The sequence below is a fragment of the Podarcis tiliguerta genome, assembly GCF_965153285.1.
Source record: "Podarcis tiliguerta genome assembly, chromosome: 8".
Classification (NCBI taxonomy): domain Eukaryota; kingdom Metazoa; phylum Chordata; class Lepidosauria; order Squamata; family Lacertidae; genus Podarcis; species Podarcis tiliguerta.
Window position 1 is genome coordinate 81,524,233 of NC_139541.1, and position 21,060 is coordinate 81,545,292.

General features: G+C 47.7%; 1 protein-coding gene across 5 annotated transcripts in view; it reads right to left on the reverse strand.

The window, feature by feature from the left end:
- Window positions 1–21,060, reverse strand: part of RYR1 (ryanodine receptor 1) — a 225,696-nt gene that overhangs the window by 186,800 nt on the left and 17,836 nt on the right. For all 5 annotated transcript variants that reach the window (XM_083454661.1, XM_083454659.1, XM_083454660.1 and 2 more), the window contains exon 2: window positions 1,235–1,354. In XM_083454661.1, coding sequence (XP_083310787.1) covers window positions 1,235–1,354 — 120 coding nt within the window. The remainder of the gene's footprint in view (window positions 1–1,234; window positions 1,355–21,060) is intronic.

Consider the following 21,060-nt stretch of genomic DNA (forward strand, 5'->3'; position numbering starts at 1 on the left):
ATTAGTGAATTTGGTGGGCACTGCAAAGCACACCCCACTTTAATGGCAGTGCAGAAGTACTTTACGGCTGGGGTAAACAGCTGCTGTTGGAGAGCTGCAGAGAGACCCGGGACTTTGATGAGGTTGCCAGATTACTAGGCAGGTTTCACCCACATAGCAGCTCTTACAGGCCCTTTCAGTCTGCTCCCCCCTATAATTCCCCCACCCTCATATCCCAGTGACCATGATTAACTGGAACCACACAAACCCATGGACATCAGATTCTGGGGTGGCCTTTAAAGCACAAGAGTTTTGCGCCAAGGTTTTCTCACTCTCTTGAAGCTTATTAGCAGTCAGTGGATACGTTTGCACATAATGGTATGCCCCTAGTTTGTTCTGATCATGGTTTAGTCAACAAACCACGAATAATCAAGCAGAAAAGCAAGCAAGCGAGTGGCGGCTTGTTTCTCCAAAGTCTCTGCAAGCATCTGGAGTGGACAAACTAGCAAGGTTTAGCAAGGTTGCTGAGTTTGGACATGACTCCAGAGGACAATGAAAAAAGCCATGGTTTATAAGCCTTCAACAGACCATGGCTTCACATCACGGTTTGTTGCTGGAAAACAATCCATGGTTATTAGATTGGAGTATAGATAATTTTCTAGATGTTGATGGGAGGATAAGGTTTAAATGGATTAAGATAAATAAGTGAGTGAGCAGTGAAAGATGGAAAGAATTTGCTGACTTAATTAATAATTGGAATACAAAAGGGAGGTGGGAGGAGGTCGAGGAAATAAGTTATTAAAGGATGGAATTCTGAAAAATGGAAGTGTTTCTTTTTTAAATGTTTTTGTTTTTTGTTTTTTCGCTTGTTGGTGGGGTGGAGGGGTGGTTTTTTATGTATTCTTAATTTTTATTTTTGTTTTTTTCTCTTACTCTACTGTATTTTGTCTTTTTCAAAAAAAAATTGTATTTGTGAAAATTGGAATAAATATTATTTAAATAATAAAAAAAGAAAACAATCCATGGTTAATTATTTATTATTTTACTAATTGTTTCCTGTGAGGTATTCTGAAGCCATTAGTTTGGACACTCAAACAAATCATACCAGGCCACTGTCATAAGGTCTGGCATAACAATTTCCCTGACTCTGACGGCAACCACCAAACTCCGGTCAGATCATCTTATCGACCGTTCCAACCATGGGATAAACCAGTATAGATATTTCCTACCCAGCTGCCCTTTCCCCAGAAGTTACCTGAGCATTGGAGGTAGGTTCTAGGAAACAGAGCCGGTTGCCGAAACCTTCTGCAGACAGACATAACTTCAGCTGTTCCTTCAAGATGGTGGCAGAGCACTGAAGGACGACCTCATCATCCTGAGGGAGAAAAGAAGAGCGTCTCAGAAATGCACACTCAGGAGGCTGAGATCCTGGGGATGCCAAGTCTAAGTCCTTGATCAGCAACAGAATATTCTCTATGCGGAAGGCATTCCTAAAAGACGCCTAGCCATGATTGGAAACCTCAAAAGAAGATTCTGGACTCTCCAGGGCAAGCAGAGCAAAGTGGTTTTCTAATTATAGTTTTCCCAGTTTTCACCCTGCATTCGATTTTCCGATTAAGAATGTCTTCCTCTGTATCTATCTCCCACTCACCTGAAAACCACTCCCCATGCCTCGCTTTTATATTCTCTAGGATACACGCAACCAGATCTTTTAAAATTGCCTCATGTTATGGTTTTTTTAATTGAGATCTACGCAGAAATAACTAACATCGACTGAGGAGAAGCCCACTGATGTTAGCTACGCACCTGATTCAAATGCTTGCAGAGTTTCACAACCTCTGCACGCTACGCACCTACTGAGAAAATGTGTGTACAGAAAGGAACCTATCTAAATGAACATATATATTTTTATCAAGTATTATTGTGAGACACAGGCAGCTTTTCATGCGATTCTGGCAGAAGCCTATATTAGCCATTCGCAGAATCGCCTGCAGCGAGTTAAGAATTGCTTCCAGGAAACTACACCAGGAACTTTTCTGAAGGCTTCCATCTCACCCTCCCTGTTGTACACCACAAATGCCCCAAACAGAGACATGCGGGCAGGTGGGCTAGCAATTTACCTGGACAAGGCTGGGCAAAGCTACAGGACCCCTGAGCTACAGAACAGAACACAGGAAGCAAGGTTTTAAGAGCTGGGTATGATTTAGGAACGTGGGACGCAGGTGGCGCTGTGGGTAAAAGCCTCAGCGCCTAGGGCTTGTCGATCGAAAGGTCGGCGGTTCGAATCCCCGTGGCGGGGTGCGCTCCTGTTGTTCGGTACCAGCGCCTGCCAACCTAGCAGTTCGAAAGCACTCCCGGGTGCAAGTAGATAAATAGGGACCGCTTACTAGCGGGAAGGTAAACGGCGTTTCCGTGTGCGGCTCTGGCTCGCCAGAGCAGCGATGTCACGCTGGCCACGTGACCCGGAAGTGTCTCCGGACAGCGCTGGCCCCCGGCCTCTTGAGTGAGATGGGCGCACAACCCTAGAGTCTGTCAAGACTGGCCCGTACGGGCAGGGGTACCTTCACCTTTACCTATGATTTAGGAAAGGCCTCTCCTCTCCTGCACTGCATGCACATTTCTTTGGTCCTCCTGTTGCCTCTTGCTCTTGGCTCCCAGTACGTTTCCGAGCACAATTCAAAGTGTTGGTGCTGACCTTTAAAGCCCTAAATGGCCTCGGCCCAGTATACCTGAAGGAGCGTCTCCACCTCCATCGTTCTGCCCAGACACTGAGGTCCAGCACCGAGGGCCTTCTGGCGGTTCCCTCACTGCGAGAAGAAAAGCTATACGGAACAAGGCAGAGGGCCTTCTCAGTGGTGGCGCCCACCCTGTGGAACGCCCTCCCATCAGATATCAAGGAAATAAACAACTACCTGACTTTTAGAAGGCATCTGAAGGCAGCCCTGTTTAAGGAAGCTTTTAATGTTTGATGCATTACTGTATTTTAATATTTTGTTGGAAGCCGCCCAGAGTGGCTGGGGAAGCCCAGCCAGATGGGCAGGGTAAAGGTAAAGGGACCCTTGACCATTAGGTCCACTCGTGGCCGACTCTGGGGTTGTGGTGCTCATCTCGCTTTACTGGCCGAGGGAGCCGGCGTACAGCTTCCGGGTCATGTGGCAAACCAGAGCAGCGCACAGAAACGCCGTTTGCCTTCCCGCTGGAGTGGTACCTATTTATCTACTTGCACTTTGACGTGCTTTCGAACTGCTAGGTGGGCAGGAGCAGGGACCGAGCAACGGGAGCTCACCCTGTCGCGGGGATTCGATCCTACGACCTTCTGATCGGCAAGTCCTAGGCTCTGTGGTTTAATACACAGCGCCACCCGCGCCACCCCTGCAATGCAAGGACTACCCTGAACTCTCAGGAGGTGGCAGTGGGGACGGCTACGAAATCCTGTGCCTCCCACACACCACACTCAACACCTTTCTTCCTTCCTAAGAACTGCTCTTGATTCAAAGGGCAGCTTTCTTAATGTCTCCCACAGAGATAAGTGCTGCTGCAACTTGCTCCCCCCACCCCAGCCCAAGCCAGCCAGAGACCAGGGCAGGACACAACAGATCCTTTTCCATAATGAACAGAAGCAGGTGGTCCAGCAGCCTGTTTATGTCCTAGCCAAGGTGGAGAAGGGGAAAGGGAGATAGCCTGTCCAGTTTTGGGGGGGCGGGCATTGCTGCCCGTGACCTTTATTTTTATGTAAATATCCTGGGAAGCTCTTGCTCCTAAGCTTTCCCTATCTTCTGTGTTTTGTCTTGCAATTAAATTATAAATTATTATTATTATTATTATTATTATTATTATTATTATTATTATTATCATTATTATTTATATCCCGCCCTCCCCAGCCAAAGCCGGGCTCAGGGCGGCTATCAACACTAAAATGGTGCAACATTATAAAACATTATAAAGTTAATTAAAATCAAAATTGATGGCAACCATAAACTAAAGTTTTGTAAAGATTGCCAAAGGAGGGAGTCAGGCTGCACCCTGACCAAAGGCCTGGTGGAACAGCTCTGTCTTGCAGGCCCTGCGGAAAGATTTCAAGTCCTGCAGGGCCCTTGTCTCTTGTGACAGAGCGTTCCACCAGATTGGAGCTGCAGCCGAAAAAGCCCTGGCTCTAGTTGAGGCCAGCCTAACCTCCTTGTGGCCTGGGACCTCCAAGGTGTTTTTACTTGAGGACCGTAAGTTCCTCTGTGGGGCATACCAGGAGAGGCGGTCCCGTAGGTACGAGGGTCCTAGGCCGTATAGGGCTTTGAAGGTTAAAACCAGCACCTTAAACCTGATCCTGTACTCCACTGGGAGCCAGTGCAGTTGGTATAGCACCGGATGAATGTGATCTCGCAGCGAAGACCCCGTAAGGAGTCTCGCCGCGGCATTCTGCACCCGCTAGAGTTTCTGGGTCAGTCTCAAGGGCAGCCCCACGTAGAGCGAGTTACAATAATCCAGTCTGGGGGTGACCGTCGCGTGGATCACAGCGGCTAGGTCAGGGCGGAAAAAAACCCCACCATCTTTAAACGACAAGGATAAAATATATGCCTGCACTCGAGAGCTGGCACAGTTGGAAAGACACCAGGCTCTTAATAATATTATTATAATAATAATTTATTATTTGTATCCCGCCCATCGGGCTGGGTTTCCCCAGCCACTTTGGGCGGCTTCCAACAAGGATTAAAAATACATCAAAATGTCACACATTAAAAACTTCCCTGAACAGGGCTGCCTTCAGATGTCCTCTGAAAGTCTAGTAGTTGTTTTTCTCTTTGATATCTAGTGGATATCTAGTGGCGGGTGCCACCACCGAGAAGGCCCTCTGCCTGGTTCCCTGTAGCTTTGCTTCTCGCAGTGAGGGAACTGCCAGAAGGCCCTTGGCGCTGGACCTCAGTGTCTGGGCAGAATGATGGGAGTGGAGACGCTCCTTCAGGTATACTGGGCCGAGGCTGTTAAACTCAGGGCCGTGGGTTTGAGCCCCACGTCGGGAAAAGATTCCTGCATTGCTAGAGTTTGGACTAAATCACGCTTGGAGTCTCTTCCAGCTCTACTGTTCTACGAACTCTATTATTCCATGTACCTGGTGTCGCTTTGTTATAGGAAAACATTGACTTCTGGGCTTGACTTGTCGCCAGTGTGGAGGAGGAACGTCATAGAAGTTGGAAGGGAACCCAAGAGCTGACTAGCCCGATCCTCTGCAATGCAGAAATCACAACTAAAGAATCCCTGGCAGATTACCATTCAATCTCTGCTTAAAAGTCCACCATCTTCCAACCTGGGGGCTTATATCATGCTGCACCCCAAGATCTTCTGGGGCTTCAACTCCTGAATTTGGAAGGGGAAGATGGACCTAAGGAGGACCAGTAGGTCAAAGTGAAGTGGAGCTCCCATAATACAGTGGTGCCCCGCAAGACGAATGCCTCGCAAGACGGAAAACCCGCTAGACGAAAGGGTTTTCCGTTTTGGAGGTGCTTCGCAAAACGAATTTCCTATAGGCTTGCTTCGCAAGACGAAAATGTCTTGCGAGTTCCTGCGATTTTTTTTCGCTCCCCACCCCCTTTTTCTAAGGCACTAAGCTGCTAATAGCCTTTTAGCAGCTAATCCACTAATCCCTTAAGCCTTTAATAGCCGCTAATAGCCGCTAAACCGCTAATAGCGCTAATCCGTCAATGGGCTTGCTTCGCAAGACGAAAAAAACGCTAGACAAAGAGACTCGCGGAACGGATTCTTTTCGTCTTGCGAGGCACCACTGTATGTATATTTTGGGGGGTGAAGAAAGACGCAGACCCACACCCTGTTGCACCTATCCATCAGGCCAGTGGCCCAACTAGTCTAGCATCCTGTCCCCACAGTGGCCCAGTGGGAAACCCGCAGGATTCGAACACAAGAACACTCTCTTGTTTCCAGCAACTAGTAGTCAGAGGCATTGTTAGAAACTCAGATATATAATCTAATCACCAAATGGCACCTTGAACCTAGGCTGCGGTCGCCACAACGCAGGGAGCATAAAAATCAACGGTTTAAATATATATATATATATATATATATATATATATATATATATATTTATATATATCAAAAAAAATGGATTCTTTTTTATTTAAAGCATTTTTTTTTAAGATTTGGATTTCTAAAAATTGGATTTTTTTTAAATTTAAAATGGATTTTTAAAATAAAATGCTTTTGGAGGGAAATGCTTTCTAAACATAGGCTTCTATTTAAGTTACATTATAGTCCAAAGCTTATACATCAGGAAGTAAGGATTTGTTTAAGTTTTTCATGTGTGCTAAAACTCAGTCCAAGTTGTTGTTTTTTAAAAAAGTTTAACCACCTTAGTTAACAAACATGGATACATATGCTATAATTTTAGTGTTTTAGTTAAATAAATTGTTTAAATGGTTATTAAGGAAATGATTGTTTCCCCTTCCAATAAAGTACATCAGAAAAGTTTCCCAAATATAAACAGTAGCTCCGTTACTTCTGGGTCGCCGTGGAGCGCAACCCAAAAACGCTCAACCTGAAAGCAACTTTAACCCGAGTTAAAGACTGTATTCAGCCCAGATCGTTTCAACGGATCCACGGCAAGAGTTTGAGCGCGAGACCTTTTTTTCATGCAGGGCACATCTTCTGCCACCGAGCCACAAGAAAGAGAGAGAGAGAGACAGAGAGACAGAAAGCAAGGAGGATAGACTGAGCAGGCTGGTTGGTTGTGAGCGGAGGAAGAGGGCCTTTATTTTGGAGCGACGCACCCACAGCAGGGCTGCTGCTCCAGTTACACATCAGTGCACAGAAACGGATCCGGCCCAGTCCCCGGTGTCCTAAGATGGTTCGTCTGTCAGAGAGATGTCAAGGAACAGGACGCCAGTTGCCCTGCTCTAGGGAAAGAGAAGGTTTTTCATTTACGCATGGTCTTTCTTTCTTTCTTTCTTTCCTACTTAGGTTTTTAATGGAGAAGTCTGGAACTTTCTTTCGTGGTTGATGTTCCTATAAATTAGGGTTGCCATATTTCAAAAATCATTATTGAGCTTTTTGTGTGTGTGTTGTTGTTGGTCTTTCAGCTATTTTTAACGAAAACCGCCAAAATCTACATGGGATGCCATACGTCTGAATTTCCCCAGACATTTCGGCGATTTCCGCATTCTGCGGGTACACATTAAACCATAGTTTGATGTTCTTAACGATGGTTTGACTCACGTGGAAACCAGGACAGAGAAATGTATTCCTTTTTCTTTTCTTTTTTTTTTGGGGGGGGGGGCGCAGTGTGTAGGGTTGCCATACTGCAAAAAATGAAAATAACCCGGACACAAAAGTTGTTGAGCTTTTTTGGAGGCGCCAGAGATTGAACCTGCGACATTCGGAATCCAAGATGTGTTGCCATATTTCAAAAACTGGAGGGGGGGCAAAGTTATTGATCTTTGGGGTGCAAAGCTGTTGAGCTTCTTTTGCAAAATCTCCCCCAAATAAATTAAAGTTTTTGAGCTATTTTAAAGGAAATTCGCCAAAAGAGCAACACTTCCGATATGAGTTGCCATATATCCGGACATTACAGCAATTTCCACCCAGATACTTTCCGATGCGGGTGGTGCTGTGCGTTAAACTACAGAGCCTAGGACTTGCCACTCAGAAGGTCGGTGGTTCGAATCCCCGCGACGGGGTGAGCTCCCGTTGCTCGGTCCCTGCTCCTGCCAACCTAGCAGTCTGAAAGCACATCAAACTGCAAGTAGATAAATAGGTACCACTCCGGCGGGAAGGTAAACGGCGTTTCCGTGCGCTGCTCTGGTTCGCCAGAAGCGGTTTAGTCATGCTGGCCACATGACCCGGAAGCTGTATGCCGGCTCCCTCGGCCACTAAAGCGAGATGAGTGTCGCAACCCCAGAGTCGGTCACGACTGAACCTAATGGTCAGGGGTCCCTTTACCTTACTTTCCGACGTCCATGAAATTCCAGATATATGGCAATCCTAGCAGTGTGTGTGTTTCGCAGTGATACAATTCCCAGAGTAGCATACCCGTCAACATTTCTCCGATGAAATTAGCAGCATCCTATATTAGGACGTGGGTGGCGCTGTGGTCTAAACCACTGAGCCTCTTGGGATTGCCGATCGGAAGGTCGGTGGTTCGAATCCCCGCAACGGGGTGAGCTCCCGTTGCTCGGTCCCTGCTCCTGCCAACCTAGCAGTTCGAAAGCACGTCAAAGTAGATAAATAGGTACCGCTCCGGCGGGAAGGTAAACGGCGTTTCCGTGCGCAGCTCTGGTTTGCCAGAAGCGGCTTAGTCATGCTGGCCACATGACTCAGAAAAACTGTCTGCGGACAAACGCCGGCTCCCTCAGCCAGTAAAGCGAGATGAGCGCCACAACCCCAGAGTCGTTCACGACTGGACGTAACTGTCAGGGGTCCTTTACCTTATATATATATATATATATATATATTAGTAGCAATAATTTTATTATTTGTACCCCACCCATCTGAATGGGTTACCCCAGCCGCTCTGGGCGGCTTCCAACATACATAAAAAATGTAATCAAACAGCAAACAAATTCCCTATAGAGGACTGTCTTCTAAAGATTGTATATAATTACTTATCTCCTTGGCCTGGGGGTCACATAGTTTAATGATCAATCTCTGAAAACTGCAGGCGTGTGAGGGATATTTGGGGCCTCCTAACAACGCTCAGCACCCTTAACAAACTACAATTCCCAGAATTCTTTTGGGGAAGCCATAATTGTTCCAACTGGGACCGTAGTGTTTTTTAAGTTGTATTTCAATCAACTTGTTTTTATTATTGGTTGTTAGACGCCCTGAGGCCGGTCTTGGCTGGGAAGGGCAGGGTATAGATAAATTTTATTGTTGTTGTTGTTACTATTACTATTATTATTAAGCAGGGTTGCCACATGTCTGGAATTTCCCAGATATACCTGGAATACTGCAGTTGGAAGCAGTGTCCGGGCGGAGAACGGCAAAATGTCTGAGATGCATGACAACCCATGTCAGCTCAACAACTTTGCCCCCGCCCCCCCCCAAAAAAAACTTCTGAAGTTTAGGGGATATGATTACAGTGGTGCCCTGCAAGACGAAAAACCCGCTAGACGAAAGGGTTTTCCGTTTTTCAATGCGCTTCGCAGGACGAATTTCTCTATGGGCTTGCTTCGCAAGACGAAAATGTCTTGCGATTCTTGAGGGGTTTTTCCGCTCCCCACCCCCTTTTTCTAAGGCGCTAAGCTGCTAATAGCCTTTTAGCAGCTAATCCGCTAATCCCTTAAGCCTTTAATAGGCGCTAATAGCCGCTAAACCGCTAATAGCGCTAATCAGCTAATAGGGTTGCTTCGCAAGACGAAAAAACCACTAGACGAAGAGACTCACGGAACGGATTCTTTTCGTCTTGCGAGGCACCACTGTAGTTTCCTTCCTGGGAAGTTAAATATATGTGGAGGGAAACAGTTTTGGGGGAGCAACTTATGTTGTCTGTTCCTAAAAGGCTGCTTTGTGTGGTTGGGCTAAAACGACAGGGACTATTTGAGCAATAATAATCCTCATATTTATTCAGTATTTTTCCTGCCCACCTCGTGGAGGTCTGCTCACCTAGGCTTGCCATATTTTGAAGAGTGAAAAAACAAAAAGGACACATTCGCCGACTCCTACTTTTAACTATGGATCTCTAGGACGACTCTACCCATGAAAAAGAGGGCATGTCCTGGAAAAAGAGGACATATGGCAAGCCAAGCTCACCTCAACGCACCCTCAGGTGGAGCTACAAAGTCTGGACCACAACAAGGCAGAGGGAGGCGGCCATTTTAGCCACGGTTGCAGTTTGTCAGTGATTCACTTTGTCATTATACTTTTGCATTTCAGAGGTGTTGTAAACAAAAATTGCCCTTTTCCCTTATGGGGTATCGAAGAGCCCATACAGAGTCCTTACATAGGTTCCCTATTGGTAGGAGAAAATAACAGAGGCCAACCAGAGAATATTGAGAAGCAAAGCAGCCTGTAGGCTTGACCTTTATTGATCTGTTGCAACAGGGTGCTCCCCTCACCTGCAGGAGAGAGGAGGGACCCAGAAAAATGGCGTGCAAGGCCTTATAAAGACTTTTGAAATTGCCACCCTGTAGATCAAGACCACCCCCAGAAACATCATACATACATCACAGAAAAGGCGGTCTAAAACAGAAATTTTAATATTGTTTTTCTCCTGTTGTTGTTTATCACCTGCCTGGCAGGTTACTTGATTGGATTGCCTGGGGAGCCTGGCCAGTCTTTTGTAATGATAAATACTTAGTTCCTGAGCCAGGTCACAGGCTCACACCCTATTCAAACACAGACATACCCTTAAGACAGGATTTGTGAAGGAAAAGACAATGGAGAGGCTTTTCCACTTTGACCTTGCAGAGAAAACATTTGGTCAGTTTAGGAATCAAAATGGTTTCAGGTTGGTCTTCCTGTGCGGATCTATGTACGTGCTTGGTTGGTACTCTTATGAACATTACCATATATCTAAGACCTCAAAATTCCTATCCCAGAGGCTAACATATCAGAGATTGGCCCTGCAACCTCAAGTTTATAATCCACCACCCCTACAGGGTTTGCAGTGTTGAGACCTGAAACGATATCCATTTCTGTGCTCCAATGCACCACCTCGTTTAAATCCATGTTCCCTCAGCGACACGCACTTGTCCTTAGCTCACATCCCTGTCCTCTGGCCAGGAGCCCATTGCACACTGTGATTTTCCTGGAATGGGGAGATCTCAAGCTTTTATTTATATTGCACAAAGATAATGCAATTTATATTTATTTATATTGCACAAAGATAATGCAATTTATATTTATTTATATTGCACAAAGATAATGCAATTAAACGAAAACTGCTTCTCTGCGATTTAGCACCGCTCTCTTAAAACTTCCACACAACGGAGAGCAAGGTCGATGTCCACCGTGTTTCTAACTCAGATCTATTCCCGTGCCTTGCATGTAGAAACATAACAGGTAAAGCATTTTCCATCACTTCCTGTTTATGTTCTGGCTTCTTTCAGTACGTTTCCGAGCACAGTTCAAAATGTTGGTGCTGAATGTTAAAGCCCTAAGCGGCCTCAAAGGCCCAGTATACCTGAAGGAGCGTCTCCACTGCCATCTTTCTGCCTGGACACTGAGGTCTAGCTCCGAGGGCCTTCTGGTGGTTCCCTCACTGTGAGATGTCAGGTTACAGGGAACCAGGCAGAGGGCCTTCTCGGTGGTGGCGCCCGCCCTGTGGAATGCCCTCCCATCAAATGTCAAGGAAATAAAACAACTTTCTGGCTTTTAGAAGACATCTGAAGGCAGCCCTGTTTAGGGAAGTTTTTAATGTCTAACCTTTTAATGTATTTTTAATGTTTTGTTGGAAGCTGCCCAGAGTGGCTGGGGAAACCCAGCCAGATGGGCGGGGTAGAAATAATAAATTTATTATTACAGTCATACCTCGGGTTACAGATGCTTCAGGTTGTGCGCTTTCGGGTTGCACACCACGCCGAACCTGGAAGTACCAGAATGGGTTACTTCCAGGTTTCGGCGCTTGCGCATGTGCAGAAACACTAAATCGTGCTTTGCGCATGCACGGAAGCACCAAATCGCAACCTGCGCATGCACAGACATGGCGCTGCGGGTTGCGAACGTGCCTCTCGCACGGATCACATTTGCAACCAGAGTGTCCACTGTATTATTATTATTATTATTATTATTATTATTTCAATTGGGGCATGGGAGCTTTTGACCCGTTTGCCCAAGCATGCTGCTTGCTCACATTAAACCGCCGCTTGCATTGAACTACGGTTCATTATGACGTGCAAACTGGGATCGTGGCACATTTTGGGGTGCTGAGCAGCCTGAGTTAGCCAATGGCAATAAACTGAGTCATGAGAAGCACAGGCCAGCGGGGATTATATCATCACAAGGCTGCCATTTCCTGAAAGCCTCCATCGATCAAGGGCATGGAAGCATGACGGACAAGGGCCAGTGCCGGAAATCAGCACGAGAAAGGGCACATTGGCCGCAGAACAGGGAGGAGCAACAGCCGCGGGGGCTTTGGAGCGTCGCCAAAGGTGGGGAAAGTGAGTCAGAAATCATCCGGGAAAGAGAGAGCGGTATCCGTGAACTGCCTGTCAGCTGCTTCTTGGCCAAAGGCAGCATCAACGTTGGCAGTAGGGGACACAAATTGGGTCTGGGGATTCAGGAAACCTAGGCTCCATCTATGGAGGAAAGAGGGTGACAATTGCTAGGGCACGGGGCTTTGGGCTCTGGCCTCCCTTTCACTAACAAGCTCTCTCTTATCTTCATTTTGCTTAGATCAGGTGAAATATACTCGGAGTCGAGAGTGGATTTCATGCTCTTTATTCAGCTCACAGTGGTGAGGAGGAATGCACGTTCCCCCAGAATGTCTGCTTTATATACATTATTTACACAATGGGCCCCACGTGATTGGCTAATTCCGGGGTTCTCCTGTAGGCCAATCAGGGTGAGGATTCACTTCCACCTGGAGCTGGATTGGGTGGCTCCTGTGGACAAACCAGACTGCTGCATTCTGGGGCCTATTGTTCTAGGACCAATCAGACTGCTGCATTGTGAATCCTATACTTCTAGGACCAATCAGACTGCTGCATTTTGGATCCTATTCAACTCAGTACATAACATCAGGGATCAGCAAACTGTTTCAGCAGGGGCCGGTCCACTGTCCCTCAGACCTTGTGCGAGGCTGGACTCTTGGGGGGGGGGGGATGAACGAATTCCTGTGCCCCACAAATAACCCAGAGGTGCATTTTAAATAAAACGGCACATTCTACTCATGTAAAAACACGCTGATTCCAGGACCGTCCGTGGGCTGGATTGAGAAGGTGATTGGGCTGGATCTAGCTCCTGGGCCTTAGTTTGCCTACCCATGGCTTAGATGTTCATTCATTGTTCTCACCCCTAAGCCCACAAGTTGGGCCCTAGATTTCCAAATTAAATCTAAAACGAGCATGGTGATTTAAGAACGGCTGAGACTGGGGCGCCAGAACACCTAGTTCAGGGGAATCTTCAGCCCTCCAGCTGTATTGGACTACAACTCCCATCAGCCCCAAAAGCAAAATCATGACGAATGCAAAATCAGGCAGATCCACACCATTTACAACACATGACTTCCCCTCAGGGAACCCAGGGAACTGTAGCTTGCCCCCCACAAGCTACCAATGCCCTTGGAAAACTACAGTTCCCAATATTCTCGGGGTGGGGGGGAGCAATGTGCTTTAAGTGTGCCTTGAGCATCCTTTCAAGGTACAATGGTACCTCAGGTTACAGGTGCTTTGTGTTGACCACAAACTTGACATGAGCCAACAGTGTGACGCGGCAGCTAAAAAAGCCAATGCAATTCTGGGCTGCATCAATAGGAGTATAGCATCTCGATCAAGGGAAGTAATAGTGCCACTGTATTCTGCTCTGGTCAGACCTCACCTGCAGTACTGTGTCCAGTTCTGGGCACCACAGTTCAAGAAGGACACTGACAAACTGGAACGTGTCCAGAGGAGGGCAACCAAAATGGTCAAAGGCCTGGAAACAATGCCTGATGAGGAACGGCTAAGGGAGCTGGGCATGTTTAGCCTGGAGAAGAGGAGGTTAAGGGGTGATATGATAGCCATGTTCAAATATATAAAAGGATGTCACCTAGAGGAGGGGGAAAGGTTGTTTTCTGCTGCTCCAGAGAAGCGGACACGGAGCAATGGATCCAAACTACAAGAAAGAAGTTTCCACCTAAACATTAGGAAGAACTTCCTGACAGTAAGAGCTGTTTGACAGTGGAATTTGCTGCCAAGGAGTGTGGTGGAGTCTCCTTCTTTGGAGGTCTTTAAGCAGAGGCTTGACAACCATATGTCAGGAGTGCTCTGATGGTGTTTCCTGCTTGGCAGGGGGTTGGACTCGATGGCCCTGGTGGTCTCTTCCAACTCTATGATTCTATGATTCTAGGTTACAGACGCTTCAGGTTACAGACTCTACTAACCCAGAAATAGTACCTCAGGTTAAGAATTTTGCTTCAGGATGAGAACAGAAATCGTGCGGCGGCGGCAGCGGGAGGCCCCATTAGCTAAAGTGGTACCTCAGGTTAAGAACAGTTTCAGGTTAAGAACAGACTTCCAGAACGAATTAAGTTCTCAACCTGAGGTACCACTGTACCTGTTCTTCGCGGTCATATTACCACCTGGAAAACAAATAGGAACGAATGCTCCATAAAGACTTACGTAGTCTAATCACTGCATAACCTTTCTGCAAGCAGGACAAATGCTCCATGAATAGATCACCTGGAGGAGGACTTTAATCCTCAGTTTCTCCATCTGCAACATGGGCTGGTAATGACATGGGCCGACTGGCACTAATGGATTGCTGTAAATGGGTTGCAGCGGGTGCATGGATTCAAAAGTGCTTCGGAGAACACTAAAAGCCATTGCAAAAATAAAATAAAATGCTATTACGGCGTTATTTGTTCCCACTTCATTCACCTAGCCAATGCTTTTGCAAATCTTGTGCAGAAACGAACCTGCTCTCTTAGCCCTTTAGGCAGGAAGGCAGGCCTTCGCCGGGCTCCTTGCACTCGCCTCCCACCTAATCCTTTCTTCGATCGCAGCAGGAAAAATAAACTAAGAGGTGAAAAGGCTGGGAGGGCAATTGCAGGTCTGCCCCCGCAACCCTTTCCCGTTCCATTTGGGAGGAGAAAGCAGCAAATTCTAAGGATTTTCTTTTCCACCCTCAGGGGCTTCACAACCCAAGCGGAGGCCTTTGCTAGAAGAACAGCTGCGCTCCTCCAGAACTTTCTCTGCGCTAATGGGCTTCCTTCTTAGCTATGGGGATGGAGGGAGGGGACGAGAAACACTGGGACCCGATGATAGCTGGGGCACGGAAATATAAGGTTTTGCGTCCTCGTCATTCCCCGCATTCCTGACCAATTGCCATGTGGAGGATTGCAGCTGGCTCTGGGGAGGAGACAGCTGTTTGGAACAGGGAACCCTTTGCTGATAACACGGCTATCTCTGGGGCGGAAGAAAGCTCTTTGAATCAAGGGGGCGGGGGGACACCGAGCACAATTCAAACTGTTGGTGCTGACCTTTAAAGCCCTAAACGGCCTCGGTCCAATATACCTGAAGGAGCGTCTCCACCCCCCATCGTTCTGCCCGGACACTGAGATCCAGCGCCAAGGGCCTTCTGGCAGTTTCCTCACTGCGAGAAGCCAAGTTACAGGGAACCAGACAGAGGGCCTTCTCGGTAGTGGCACCCGCCCTGTGGAACGCCCTCCCACCAGATGTCAAAGAGAACAACTACCAGGCTTTTAGAAGACATCTGAAGGCAGCCCTCTTTAAAGGTAAAGGTAAAGGTACCCCTGCCCATACGGGCCAGTCTTGCCAGACTCTAGGGTTGTGCGCTCATCTCACTCTAAAGGCCGGGAGCCAGCGCTGTCCGCAGACACTTCCGGGTCACGTGGCCAGTGTGACAAGCTGCATCTGGCGAGCCAGCGCAGCACACGGAACGCCGTTTACCTTCCCGCTAGTAAGCGGTCCCTATTTATCTACTTGCACCCAAGGGTGCTTTCGAACTGCTAGGTTGGCAGGCACTGGGACCGAATGACGGGAGTGCACCCCGCCGCGGGGATTCGAACCACCGACCTTTCAATCGGCAAGTCCTAGGTGCTGAGGCTTTAACCCACAGCGCCAGAAGACATCTGAAGGCAGCCCTCTTTAGGGAAGCTTTTAATGTTTGATGCATTACTGTATTTTAATATTTTGTTGGAAGCCGCACAGAGTGGTTGGGGAAGCCAAGCTAGATGGGCAGAGTATAAATAAATTATCATCATCATCAGGAAAAGGCAGAGTTGCAACCATCCCCAACCTTGCTGGACTCCCATCCTCCTCAGTCAGCAGGACCAATGGTCAGAGATGATGGGAGCAGCAGTCCCAAAACATTAATTTATACCCAGAATGGGCAGACTGCGGTCCTCCAAGCATTCCAGCAGTCCAACTCCCACCAGTCCCAGCCAGCATATCTGGTGGTCAGAGAAAGTGAGAGGTAAAGGTAAAGGACCCCTGACAGTTAAGCCCAGTCGTGAACGACTCTGGGGTTGCGGTGCTCATCTCGCTTTACTGGCCGAGGGAGCCAATGTTTGTCCGCAGACAGTTTTTCCAGGTCATGTGGCCAGCATGACTAAGCCGCTTCTGGCGAAGCCAGAGCAGCGCACAGAAACGCCGTTTACCTTCCCGCTGGAGCGGTACCTATTTATCTACTTGCACTTTGACGTGCTTTTGAACTGCTGGGTTGGCAGGAGCAGGGACTGAGCAACGGGAACTCACCCCGTCGCGGGGATCCAAACCGCCGACCTTCTGATCGGCAAGCCCAAGGCTCAGTGGTTTAGACCACAGTGCCACCTGCGTCCCATATAAGTGAGAGGTACAGTCTAATAATAATAATAATAATAATAATTTATACCCCAACCATTTGGCTGGGTTTCCCCAGCTGCTATGGGCAGCTCCCAACAGAATAATAATAATAATAATAATAATAATAATAATAATAATAATAAAGTGATAAAACATCAAACATTAAAAACTTCCCTAAACAGGGCTGCCTTCAGTCTAATGTCACCGACAGGGCTTCAGGCTCACCATTCCTGATTTAGAGAGGCATTTGTTATTATTAGGCAGCCCTGTATCAAGAAGTTTTTAATGTTTGATGTTATATTATGTTTTTATATGTGTTGCATGATACCAGAGTGGCTGGGGCAAAATAATAATAATAATAATAATAATAATAATAATAATAATAATAGTTTAAGGCAGGGAGGAAAAGGATTAGGGTGGGTGTAATTCAGGAAGGTAGGGGTGGAATTTGGGAGCAGGTTGTCTGAAGGACTACTTACAGCCATACACGCCTCCCTTTGTGTCAGGAGTGCCAACCTGGCCCCGCAACTGTAGGTGCCCGGGGCCATGGGTACCATGCAGTGTGCATGGCTCTGGCACCCAAAGTTGTGGATGCCCGGTCCTTTCATGGGGGATTTTGTGGGTGCTCGGGCACCCAGGGCCCCAGGGTGTTGGCACCTATGCTGAGTGTTAAGATCAGCACCTGAGTCCTACAAGAACAGCAGCCACTAAAGGCAGCAGGGCCTTTTCGGTGGTGTCCCTACGCCTTTGGAACAAAGGTTTTAAAGACTTATTCATTCCAGTCTGTTGATTTTAATATGCTGGAAGACAAGTACATTGCATGTGTGCTAGAACAGCAAGGTCCCAGCTCACTGTGTGTTTTCCCTGGTACAGAATGCCTGCAAAGTGAGAGCCCAGCTAGGCAAATAGGAAGCTGCCTGCCTTATACTGGGTCAGCCCACTGTTTCAGCAAGCTTAGTGTTATCTATACCGGCAGGCTATGGTTCTCCAGGGTATTTGGTTCCCTTCCATATATTGACAAGCTGGAAGGTGTGGACAGGAGGGCGACAGAGATGATCAAGGGCCTGGAAACCAAGCCTTATGAGGAACGGTTGAAGGAGCTGAGTATGTTTAGCCTGGAAAAGAGGAGACTGAGAAGAGATCTGAGAGCCATCTTCAAATATCTCAAAGGCTGTGCCATGGGAGATAGAGCAAGCTTGTTTCCTCCTGCTCTGGAGGGGAGGACTCAAACCCATGGCTTCAAATTACGAGAAAAGAAATTCTGACTAAACCTCAGGAGGAATTTTCTGACAGTAAGAGCCATTCAACAGTGGAACGAACTCCCTCGGGACGTGATGGACTCTCCTTCCTCGGAGGTTTTCAAGCAGAGGTTGGATGGACATCTGTCATGGATGCTTTAGCTGAGATTCTTGCATTGCATCGGACAGGAATCCATCTGAACGTCACTTGGGGATGCTGAGAGCTGAACTTGGAGCCTTCACAAGAGTACTGCTGCTGCCAACACGTACGTCGACCAGCAGCCCAACAATGTAGGGTAGAGGGCACCCTCAGTCCCAGAGCCTGCCTTCCTCCTCACAGACAACTCATGCAGAGACCATAGCTGTCAACCGTCCCTTATTTGGCGGGAAAGTCCCTTATCCCAGCGCTGTGTCCCGCTGCTGTCCCTTATTGATGATGCCCCTTAAATTTCCCGGGTTTCAAAGGAAGCAGCTCCTCTCCCTCCCTCCCTGCCAGCCAGGGAGGAGGGAGGCTCCAACTGTGTTGCTTGGCTGCATTGCTCACCCAATAAGGAGTCTAAGATTGACTGGGGGGTGGAGCTTGCATGCCTTGTGCCGATCAAATCGGCTGCGTCGCCTGGGGACTTGCCTTTGCTCAGCGCTTCCCAGCAGAGAGGTGACGGTGGTTTTCCTTGCTGCATCCCCTTTGCCAGGTTGCTGCGCTGTGGGAACCACCGCTTGAGGCTTTGTTTGGCTGCTGGCTTGGCTTTCTGCCTTTGGCTCGGAGGGGCTCAGAAATTGAACCTCCCTGTGCTCTGAAAATCCCTTATTTTGGCTGCTGATCCCTTATTTTCGAGGCTGCTGGTCCCTTATTTTCAAATCTGTAAGGTGACAGCTATGGCAGAGACAGCTATGGCAGCTATGTTGCTCTGCCGCATCTCTGACCAAATCATACCTGTTGCAGAGATGTACCCACTGCAGTAAAGGCTAGCTGGAAAAATGCCAGGCCAGAAGGGGGAAGCATGCAGAGACACGACAAGCAGACTCCTTTGTGAGCAGAGCCCCTCAGTCACCTGGGAACTTTGTAATTTTTGAAATTAATTTATTTCTTGTGCCGTGTTAGTGTGCTGCAGCCCCCAGTTAGGAAACTACTGTATTAACTCCTTTCAAGAGAGAGTAATTAAACAAGGTCTGGGAGAAGACTAAAATAGCAAGAAACTGACAGCTTGTAAAATTATTCGGGAAGATCCCGGGAGAATTATCTGCCCCTCTGAGATCTGGCACCCAATAGCTGAAGAAGGTAATAGGCAATATTTACGTTTCATTTAGCTAATGAGCTGGCACATGTCATTCCCACTTAAATTAAGCCTAGATGTGAATCAATATGCGGGTGGCATTCAGTCACGTCGTGGCAACTGCAGGTGGCGCTTGCAAGCTCTTGCAGAATAAACCTGGTCCGCCCCCCCCCCCAAACCCAAACCCCACCCCGGGTCAATTGTGTTTTTGAGATATGGAAAGCGATGGGATAATGGCACTGGAAAGTACGGAATGATACTTGCTTTGGCTCAACATCGTCTAACAAGTCAGAGTGAGGGCTCATTAAATATAAAATTCTGTGTGATCTCCCTGCAAACAAATCAAAGAATCAGAGTTGGACGGGACCCCCCCTCCCCCAGGGTCATCTAGTCCAACCCCCGGCATTGCAAGAATATGTAGCTTTCCCACTGGGAGATCAGCACCATGCTCTAACCAACTGAGCTTTCCTTTTTATTTTTATTTTTAAAATATTGTTTTAATTACAGTGGTAAGGTAAAGGTAAAGGGACCCCTGACCATGAGGTCCAGTCATGACCGACTCTGGGGTTGCGGCGCTCATCTCGCTTTATTGGCCGAGGGAGCCGGTGTACAGCTTCCGGGTCATGGGGCCAGTGCGACTAAGTCGCTTCTGGCGAACCAGAGCAGCGCACGGAAACGCCATTTACCTTCCCACCGGAGTGGTACCTATTTATCTACTTGCACTTTGAGGTGCTTTCGAACTGCTAGGTTGGCAGGAGCAGGGACCGAGCAAGGGGAGCTCACCCCGTCGTCGGGATTCGAACCGCCAACCTTCTGTTCGGCAAGCCCTAGGTTCTGTGGTTTAACCCACAGCGCCACCCGCATACCATTACAGTGGTACCTTGGGTTAAGAACTTAATTCATTCTGGAGGTCGGTTCTTAACCTGAAACTGTTCTTAACCTGAGGTACCACTTTAGCTAATGGGGTCTCCCGCTGCCGCTGCACAATTTCTGTTCTCATCCTGAAGCAAAGTTCTTAACCCGAGGTACTATTTCTGGGTTTGCGGAGTTTGTAACCTGAAGCGTCTGTAACCTGAAGCGTCTGTAACCTGTGGTACCACTGTATTGCTTTTAGCCAGTTTGTATTACAGTGGTTCCTCAGTTTACGAACTTAATCCATTCCGGAAGACCGTTCTTAAACCAAAACCATTCTTAAACTGAGGCACTCTTTCCCTAATGGGGCCTCCCACCACCGGTGCCCTTCCACCGTTCGGATTCCGTTCTTAGACCGAGGTAAAGTTCTCAAACCAGGACACTATTTCCGGTTTTGATAAGTTTGTAAACCGAATTGTTCTTAATTCGGACTGTTCTTAAACCAGGGTACCACTGTACGTCCTATGTTATAATGTTGTTTTTAAATGTCGTAAAAGCCACCTTGAATCCCAGCTTGGGAGAACGACAGGGTGCAAACACAGTCGAACGGAATCCGTTCCGGAAGTCTTCGACTTCCAAAACGTTCGGAAACCAAGGCATGGCTTCCAATTGGCTGCAGGAAACCGTTCACAAACCAGACGGTTCGCAAACCGGAACACTCACTTCCGGGTTTCCGGCGTTCGGGAACCAAAACATTTTACTTGCAAGGCATTCGACTTCCGAGGTACGACTGTACAGTGGTACCTTGAGTTGCAGACGCTTCAGGTTACAGACTCTGCTAACTCAGAAATAGTACCTCAGGTTAAGAACTTTGCTTCAGGATGAGAACAGAAATCGTGCGGTGGCGGTGTGGCGCCATTAGCTAAAGTGGTACCTCAGGTTAAGAACAGTTTCAGGTTAAGAATGGACCTCCAGAACGAATTAAGTTCTTAACCCGAGGTACCCAGTAGTGATGTATGGAAGTGAGAGCTGGACCATAAAGAAGGCTGATCGCCAAATAATTGATGCTTTTAAATTATGGTGCTGGAGGAGACTCTTGAGAGTCCCATGGACTGCAAGAAGATCAAACCTCTCCATTCTGAAGGAAATCAGCCCTGAGTGCTCACTGGAAGGACAGATCCTGAAGCTGAGGCTCCAAGACTTTGGCCACCTCAAGAGAAGAGAAGACTCCCTGGAAAAGACCCTGATGCTGGGAAAGATGGAGGGCCCAAGAAG